This window comes from Vicia villosa, linkage group LG2 (assembly GCF_029867415.1).
Source record: "Vicia villosa cultivar HV-30 ecotype Madison, WI linkage group LG2, Vvil1.0, whole genome shotgun sequence".
NCBI lineage: Eukaryota > Viridiplantae > Streptophyta > Magnoliopsida > Fabales > Fabaceae > Vicia > Vicia villosa.
The window spans coordinates 223,926,686-223,936,753 of record NC_081181.1 but is presented as its reverse complement, the minus strand read 5'-3'; the positions used below and the strand labels follow the sequence as shown (position 1 = coordinate 223,936,753).

Genomic DNA, 10,068 nt, shown 5'->3' with positions numbered 1-10,068 from the left:
GAACATGATATGTGAGTTATCCCTTTAGTCAAGTGTGGGATTTTGTCGATTCCAATCTCAATGTATAATTCTGGATGTATACTCGTGAAGCATAGACTAGAATTCTCATGAGATAGAGTAGGACTGTCGATGATCCGCACACCATGCTTGATAGTTTTAGATGTAGGGGACCATGTATAACCTAGGCTTTGAGTGATTATCACAGTGTGAACGATATGGGAGTTATCCAAATAGCATAAATAATTACAATAAAAAATATTTAATACACACTACTTCAAATAATATATTTTATGACCAAACTTTCACCTTAGCAAAAAAAAAATATATATATATATAATGTCAAGGTGCGCCATATTTTTTTTTAATAAAAACCACATATTTCCTCGGTTTATAATATAACCGATGGGGAAAATAATTCAGGACATGCTTCGAATCACAGCTATTGCAATTTATTTTTTTATTTCTTTATAAGTGAAAATTAATTGATCTATCCCTTCGGTTTCCGTAATAACCAAGGGAGAAAATAATCAGATTTTACTATAAAAGCACTCGTTAAACATATTTTATCCTAGTCTTAACTTATATGTAGCCGTCCCAAACTCGTATGCATAAATTTTTGGGATGTATTGCAATACAGAAACAACCTTCAATGGTTTGTGTTCTTCTATCTTCAACAAAATATTTTTTTGCCCTTACAATCTATCTCATATAATGATGTGTTGTTGTTGTTGTCGTACTTTTGAAATAACCTTCATATGTTGTCAATAAAAAAAAATTATTGTTTTCCTCGGTTGAGAATATTGAGAAATTTATTCCTAAACAAGCTATAAAAAATGGTGATTGGTAAAAAATTGAAATTGAAACATGACATGTTACTTTCAATTTTTTTAGCATTCACCTTATTTTTCTTAAAACTTATTATCTCATTTTTTTACTAAAATCGAGGAGTTTCCTTATTTTATTTTATTTTTTAATTAAAAAAAATATTTTTCCTCTCGGTTTTTTAACAAATCGAGGAATCTTGTTACTTAACTACAACAACGAATTTCTACCCTACATTGCCAAGCCATCAATCCACCACAAACTATTACATCCACCACTATATATTTTGTTCCCTCTTTCTTATTAGGGTTAATAAATTTTTTGGTCCCTCTAAACATTTCAGATTTCGTTTTTAGTCCCTCTAAATATTTTCTTCAAAGAATAGTCCTCTAAAATTTTTCATCCACACTTTTAGTCCCTCCTGCTAATATCCGTTTACAGAGCTGACGTGACACTTTTATTTATAGCGATAGACATTCCATCGCAAAATCCGTCGCTAACATGAACATCATATTAAAGCCCTAGAATTTGTAGCTAATTTGTAACTAATTCCTAGCTAATTCAAAAACATCATTTTTATGACCTATAATTTGTTTTTCTTTCATGATTTTTTACAAGAAATTCTATCACATTATAAGGATATCTCACAAAATAATTTTTTTTACTTGAGATGAATTAAATATGAATTTTTTTATGAGTCAATTTTCTTTAAAATGGAAACACGGAAAACGTTAGCATATTATTGATTTTTAGGCTATTATTTTTCAGGGTGTTATATCATAACATATATAAAATATTTGCAAATTTTAATGGCATTTCGAATAAGTCTCGATTTATTTTTATGGCAAATTAGCTACGAATTAGCTACAAATTATGGGCTTTTATATGATGTTCATGTTAGCGACGGATTTTGCGACGGAATATATGTCGCTATAAATAAAATTTATATAAAAAATTATAAAATGGGGACCAAATGCCACGTGGCATCCATGTTAGCATCTTTGCCCCGCTGGCAGTGCCACGTCAGCTCTGTTGACGGACGTTAGCAGGAGGGACTAAAAGTGTGGATGAAAATTTTTAGAGGGACTATTCTTTGAAGAAAATATTTAGAGGGACTAAAACGAAATCTGAAATATTTAGAGGGGCTAAAAAGTTCGTTAACCCTTCTTATGAAAGTATTTTCTCAAGATAATGAAATATTTGCTTCAAGTTAAAGAAGATTGAAAAAGTTCTTTATAATGGATTGCAAATGCAGAAAATCATTCTTGATTCAAGTTAAACAAAGAAGGGAGTTCAACCTTTGAAAAGATTAGAAGCTTATTCTTGATTCAATATATGCAACAAAATCTAGAATAGTAGCGACGATGATGAATTTTAATATTTTGTTTAAACAATGTAATGTTTTATAAAAAAAAAACTTATTTACCTCGGTGCTCTACTAAAATCGGGGGGTAAACATATTTTACACCGGTTTTTGTCAAAATCGAGGGGATAATTTAACGTGATTATTGAGGATATTAATCATCGTCCTTAAAAAAATCTTTCATCCATTTCATGAATATCAACGTTTAAAGACACAACCATTAGTGATTTGCGTGAAACATAAAAAATTTTCATTATAAAAGCATTATGAATATCAAAAATTGATAATGAATCATCATGAAGCGCTTGAAACTATCTACATCCATCACTTTAAGATTTGCAAGAGCATTTACCATGAAAAGATCTTTATGAAAGATTGCAAGAACAGAAAATTATTTGGGTTTAAGATTTGTGTTCTTAAATATTTATTTGAGTAGAAAATCATTTATTTATCTAACGCTTTTTTTTTTGTTTTATTTCATAATGCAAACAAAATCAATATAAAATATCTTGCACCCAAAATTGTTTCTTCCCCAAAATTCAATGATTCGAAGATCTAAAATCAGATCTTCAGGAAAATTAATTTTTACTTTAATTTTCTATGTAAACAATATAATATTTTGGATAAACAATTTAGTTTGTAAACAAAATAATTTTTTAATATTCTGTGTAAACTGTTGAGAATAATGCAAGTGTGAGTGTGGATAATAGTCTCACATTGGATAAGAATGTGGTGACTTGAGCATTTATAAGTGAGAGAACCCACACATCTATCTGTTGCACCCCAAAATTTGCCCTCTTTATTGGAGCTATAAGTTAATAATGACGTTTATTTCGTCATCCAAAAATGGAAGAAAAAGAATAAAGAGTTTTCATGGGTTTAGGAGGGTAAAGTGTGAAAGAGTGGTTTAAACGGTGAAAGTACGAGAAAATTCATAAATACTATTTGAAAGGTGATACGAGTTAAGTTCCCGCGTTGTCCCCATTGTTTCGACAAGATCCACAACTTTCGTGTTCGGCTCGGGAGCTAATTCTTTAAGGAAGGTCTTCAAATTGGCAAATTACTTGAGGTTTTGTAGTGAAAAATAATGCTGAATGTAAGGTTTTGCGCCTCGGAAAATTCATATCTCCTAATCCGCTCGCCGGATTCGCTTGAAAATTTAACTGGAGCTCCGTGGCATCATTACCAAGATTTCATATGTTCGGACCGAAGGCCAAATATGCATAGAAAATTCCCAGAATTTTAAGGATCGTCGCGTTGTTTCGGTAAAAAGTGTGTTTTCGGGTATGTCGCGCCGAGTTCGAAAATTCATAACTTCTTCGATTTTTATCGTATGAAGTCCATTCCGGCGGCATTCTCTCAGAAATTTTGTTAGCTTCGATTCTTCGTCACACATGCCTGTTCAGATTCTGAGCCGAAGATAGGGTTTTATCGAGTTCTTTGAGCGGTACTCACAAAATTTCGCACAGTCGCGCCAGATGGATCGACGTTTCTCGTCATTCAAACAGGCGTATTTTCTTCATCGCTTATCGGATTAAGGTGATTCTCGCGGCGACGGATCACAAATTTGGTCATCTTCATAATGGCATCGGTTTCGTTCCGGGATTCAGAGCCGAACCGAGTTTCCTTAAAAGCGAGCCAAAATGAGACGCACCGAGGGCAATTTGGACATTTCGCGTTGACAATATATAAACATTTTGCTCTTCACAAATCAAGGGGGGAACTCTCATAATTTCAATTCACCAATACTTCACAAACACATTCTCTCAATTCTCTCTCAATTCTCATAAATCAAAAACCACAAATTACATAAAGCTTTCATCAATATTCATCAATTTTCTTCAAGATCAAGAACAACATGGATTGAAAATCAAAGTTCCGAGTTCGAAGTTCTTCTCCTCCTCTCTCCCTAGCTTGCGCGCCCCTCTCTCACTCTCCTTGGGATTCGCTTTTCGCTTCGCGTCGTGTTCGCATACGTGTCGTGTTCGTGTTCGCGCGTCGGTTTAGATCTTCGTTCGGTAAGCTTTCTAATCATGAATTAAGTGCTTGATTGATGATCATTACATGAACTCAAATTTAGATTTACTTCTTGCTCTTGTCTCAATGGATGTGTGATGATGATTGATCGATGAATTTATGTATTGTTAATTGTGTTCATATGAATTGTGGCTAGAATTACGCTATTTGCGTTCGAATCCATGGCTCCTTGGTGATTATGTGTGCAATATTGTTAACATTCATGCATGTGTCTTGCGACACACTCCAAGTGTTCGTTTAAATGCTTGTGTAGAATTTTTGCTTGATAATGGCCTAGTTTAATGCTTAGGTTATGACTTGAGTATATTTGCTATAATTGATCATCTTCACATGTGTTAATTCTTGCCGTTGGTGACATATTGATGTGATTGTTGTTGTTAATACTTGTATCTTGTTTCACACTCAAGGTGTTTGTGCCAATGCATGTGTTGAAATCTTTTGCTTGCTATTTGCTTCGGTAGGTGCTTAAATCATTACTTGAGGTATTGTCATAGTTTGATTACCATTGTATGTGTTAATGCTTGTCGCTTATGTCGCGTCTACGTGATTGTTGGTGATGATGTTTGAGTTGTGGTTCGGCTCTACGCGTCGCGCTTTGTTTGGTTTGTGTTTGTTTGGCCTAATTGACGTAGGGACTTATGTCTACTTCTTGCCAATATGCTTCATTGGTGCTTAATCATTGAAATCAATATATGTTTGGTTTCGTCGCTTTGGTGCTTGATAATTGCTCGCTTATTGCTAATAGCATGCCTCACATTGATATTTGGTTCACATATTCTCTTGTGCTATCGATCTTTGCCTTGATACCGTGCCTTGTTCCCATGATTGTTTCACTATGTTTCGGTTGCGCTTTGATGTTGTGCGTGATGCTTGCGAATTGGTGTTGGTTTAGATTGAGTGGGAATGGTTTCCAAGTCTTTAAAAATGATAAAATTTGGTTTTCCTACAGTGGAACTCGGTTCCCAAAATGGAGGAACCGGTTCCTGCTCAATCTAAAGCGCTTTGGTTTTGGGCAGAATGCCCTGGAACCCGGTTCCCAGTTTGGGGGAACCGGTTCCTGCTGTGCTGTGTTGCTTTGGTTTTTGGGCAGAGTGCCCTGGAACCCGGTTCCCAGTTTGGGGGAACCGGTTCCTGCTGTGTTCTTTTGGTTCGTGACTTGGGCAGAATGCCCTGGAACCCGGTTCCCAGTCTGGGGGAACCGGTTCCTGTGTGTGTTTTTGTGCTGGAACCCGGGTTCCCATATAGGGGAACCGGTTCCCTTACTTGTTTTTGGTTCTTTTCTTTTCTAATTTCTTTCGTGCGTAACTTTTTACTCATAGCTTTGTTTTACATGTTCCTTATACCGTTGGAAAGCTTGAGAAGTGTACTATCTAGTTAAATGCTTGTTTCTCATTAATTTGTATCCCGTTTATGTTTGATTTCTCTTTGAAGTTTTGTTATTCATTTCATATTCATATTATTTGATCGTTTTTCTTTCGCTTTATAATAAGAACGCAATTCCGATTGCGATGTTTGTTATCTCTAACTTGTGTGCTAGTGTGCAAGGCGTTTGGACGGTCACCGATTGATACTCATTGCTTGAGTGTTCCGCTTCACTTGCGGAATACGATTATATCTCATTGACTCGTATCGTGCTCTCGACTTGGAGACACGATCTTATCACTTTATATCTGCTTGTTTGGTTTGCTTGTTACTCTCGCAGGTGTATCGTGATTATGCTCGACATGCGAGTCGACATTTGTGCGCTTTATGGCTAATCGGTGTGCTGACCATTTGTTTTTGCTTTGCTAGCTCGCTTGCGGGATTCTAGTTTCTTCGCTTTGCTTCGCTCTAGTTTACGGATCATCATCCGTTTGGTATTGATCCCTTTTTATTTTTATTTCTCTCGCACTTTATCGCTTTCTCGCATCATCCTTTAACATGAGAAGTAGGACTTAGACATGCATCTGGCCAAGCCCTCGAAAGAGGCTCTGTTTTTGTTGGTGTGTTTACATTTGTGCTTTGCGGCAGGGAGTCACGGTGTAATAAGTCCTATATGGCACTCCGTTAAGTCCTCATAGAAGGCATGCGGTCAAGGGTTCGTAATCAACCCCCGCCTAGTCTCATCGAGTCTGTTCAGTATGCGCACGCCTCGCGTTGCTCGCTTCTGAACCTGCACAAGATCTTGTTATCGAGTATGTCAGGAAAAGGGTTCATGCAGCCGGACCCCCGCCTTTCCTATAGCTCGCGTCGCTCGACGTTGATGCTCGGTGTACGCACGCACCGTTTTCCTTTACGATCCGTGACGGCTTGGTTGCTGAGAGGGGTCCGCCCTCTTGTCTATGGCCCGATCATTTTCGCGAGGTCTAATGCTTGGTTGACTTGGGTTGAGTTGCTCCCCTTGGCTATGGCGGGACCGCTTTTCTACCATTCGGTCAGTACCGTTGGTTTGTTTGCTTTACGAGTGGATGCTCGTTTGTGTGCTCATTGTTTGCTTTCCCCCTTTTCTCGTAGGTTGTTTAGTTTAGCTTAGACTTGTACCCTTTGTATGATAACATTAGGTAGCAAGCTTTCCCCCCTTAGCTTAGGTCTTCCTCATGCATTTTTTAAAACACAAACCACACTCTTTGATTTTCTTTTCTTAAGAGCTTGTTATTTCCGCTCCATTCCCAAGCATAAGTCTCCAAAGGTCGAGCAGCGGAGTGTGAATGTAACTCGTTCACCTAAAAAACACAAAACAAACAGAACTTAGTTAGCCGAGCTACGGTAGCTCTGATTCTGCAAAACAGATACGTAGGCAGCGGGGTAGGGCCCGTGCGAGCATAATCCTTTATTTTCCCTACATTCTGCATTCATTTTAGTCCAGATTAGCGTAGATTTGTTACACACCCATAGTTTTAGACACGAGCGTGGATACCATCGAGTACGATGGGCGCGAGGGGTGCTAATACCTTCCCCTCGCGTAACCGACTCCCTTACCCTTTTTCTCTGGTCGTGAGACCGTTGTTTTGTTTTGTGGTTTGCTGGCATTCCCTTCCTTTTCAGGATAAATATGTTAGTGGCGACTCTGTTAAATTTCGCGGTAGCGACAGCTGGCGACTCTGCTGGGGACGTCTCGACCTGTTGCTGGTCCGGACCTAGCGAGTCGATCCTAGCGCTTGTGTGTTTATCTTTGGGTGTTTTTACTGCTTTGCATATTTACCTGTTTGCATTGCATTCTATGTGCGCTTTTACTTTTCTGCATCATATTCTGGACTGTCTGGATCTCTGTTTGTTGGGTGGGTGTTTCAAGAGGTAAAAGGCCCAATACCCAGGCTATGAGTGATACCATAGGAACTAGGACTAGAGTGGCCGTGACGGACAGAAGGCGTATGCCTGATTGATCTGATCACGTATCCACGGGCAGAGCTTGGTGGAATGAGGCAATATCGTATGATAACGCCTACATTCGATCCTCTGTTGGCTTTTTGACCTACCTTGGCCTAGATTTACCCGTGAGTGGGGCGGGAATCAATCATTGCTTAACAGGTACATTGATGGTGACTTCGGTTCTTGTTCGAGCGTTACCGCTGTTCTCGTTCGAGTGTACTATTGGTTCCTGTTCGCGGGATATTATGGTTCTTGATCGAGTGGTAATCTGTGTTCTATTCCAGTGTGTTATTGACTATGGGCTTTGGTTCTGTGGGTGACATTCTATGTACCGTATGGTATACCATCTGGGGGCCGAACCTTTGGCTCTGTATTACATGTGACACCGGCAGTCTAGAATGCCTGGTGGGCGGCAACAAGTCCCACCACTTTGCATCATAGCATATTTATTTCCAAAAGAAATGCACAAAAAAAATGTATAATAATAAGCATTTGCATGTCATATTTTCAGGGATATTCAGGAGTTCACCCAAGGCGAAGATGGACATTCCCACTGATACTGTCAAAGAGCGTACAAGGCACACCAGAGCTTATAAGATTCCGGATATTGATGTTTCGGGGTTGATTGGTTTGAGTTCTCGGTTGGAAGGGGAGGTTCTCCGTGACTTCAATCATGATTATGGAAATTTGCTCTCCATCCTCAATACATCTTTTGATCCAATGGCTTTGATCACCTTATTTCAGTTCTATGATCCGCACTTGAGATGTTTTACATTTCAAGACTATCAATTGGTGCCGACACTCGAGGAGTTTTCTCACATACTCAACATACGGATCACTGATGATGTACCTTTCGTTCGGGTTCCCGAGGTTGTGAGATTTGAAAAAATAGCTGAAGCTCTTCACATGGGTATAAAGGAGGTGAAAATAAATTGGAAGTCATCGGGAGGTGTTTCTGGTTTCTATCTTTGTTTTCTGATTGGTAAGGCTGAGGATGCGGCTAGGAAGGAGCAGTGGGTTGACTTTAGTCGTTTGCTTGCTATCATGATCTATGGTATTGTCTTATTCCCATCAAGAGAAAACTTTGTGAGTTTGGCGGCGATTTGTGTCTTTATGAACAAAAACCCTGTTCCAACATTGCTTGCGGATGCTTATTTTTCGATCCATTCGAGAAGTAAGAAAGGAGGATATGTTGTTGGTTCTTGTCTTCCATTGTTGTATCGTTGGTTCATGTTGCACTTGCCGGTGAGGGGACCTTTTGTGCTCAAGAAGAGTTCTCTTAAGTGGTCAGATAGGATTGTTAACCTCACATCTTATGATATCAGGTGGAATTATTGTGTGGGGAAGGTTCGGAACATTATCACTAGTTGCGGTCGATATCCCAACGTTCCTCTCATGGGAACTAGAGGTTGCATTAGTTACAATCCCACACTCGCCTATCGTCAATTGGGATACGCAATGGAAAGGGCTCAGGATGATGTAGAAGCGTTTGAATTGGTGAATTTTGCTGATGGTGAAGATTCCCGGGAGTTAGAAAAGATAGCGTATGCTTGGACTAAAGTTCACAAGAGGGATCAGGATACTTTGAGCAAGAAAGTTCCTATTGCTATGGGTCCTTACCGAAAGTGGGTCGAAGCAAGAGTGGCAAATCTGTTGCTGCCATTTGCGAGGTCACGCCCATTGTATGAGCAACCTCCCACGGTTTTATCTGATACCGTTGCGGCTGAACTCTATATTCAAACTGAAGCAGACAACCTCAAGCTGAAATCAAAAGACCGAGAGGTTGGCCTAGAGAGGTATTTTCAAGATCGCGAAAAGGCGGAATTGGCTCGTAAGCTCAAGCATGCGCAAGGTGAAGGTTCAAACATGACACGTGCCCAAAGGCGATCTCATGACTTGATGGAAGAAAGCTTGTACCGAAAACAGCAGGAATGTGCGAAGTTGCGAAGGTCCGAAAGCAATAGCAAGAGAAGGATGCAGGATTCAGAACAACAGTTGATGGAAGAGAAAGCCAAGTCAGCTCGACTTGAAGAAGAGCTTGCAACCCTCCGGTCCCAGCGGAGAGGAGATGGAGGAGCTCATTCTGTTGTCAGACGATCCTAGTGCTGTTGTGGTTTGGATTTGTTTGGTATAGGGTTTTGATTTGATGTGTATTCCTGATGTTTGTCGCCCATGTCCAGGATTGTTGGATGGGGTCGCATTTTGATGTTCTGGATTTCTTTTGTATGCCTTATGAGCACTTTGTGACACGATTATGTGTTTTATCTGTATGAACTCAAATTTGCAATTATGTTTGAATGAAATATGCTCAGTTTGATGAGTTATTCTCGTGTGTGGATTGCTGTTCAAATATATTCTATATCAGGGTTTCTATGTCCTATCTGAAAGTGGGATGAACTCTTGGATACCTGAAAATTGACAAACATTTCATGCATATCATTCATATATCATACATGTCATATATTTGCAGGTTTTGCAGGTCTTATATCTTATGTCTC

General features: G+C 39.1%; 1 protein-coding gene across 1 annotated transcript; it reads left to right on the top strand.

Moving 5' to 3' along the window:
* Positions 1-8,110: 8,110 nt before the first annotated feature.
* LOC131651458 (uncharacterized) lies at positions 8,111-9,673 on the top strand. Its single transcript, XM_058921120.1, has one exon. It carries the CDS (start codon positions 8,111-8,113, stop codon positions 9,671-9,673), a length of 1,563 nt encoding a protein of 520 aa, XP_058777103.1.
* Positions 9,674-10,068: the final 395 nt, after the last annotated feature.

What these genes read in the sequence shown, in the direction of transcription:
- LOC131651458 (XM_058921120.1), top strand. Translation starts at nt 8,111, where the DNA reads ATGGACATTCCCACTGATACTGTCAAAGAGCGTACAAGGCACACCAGA.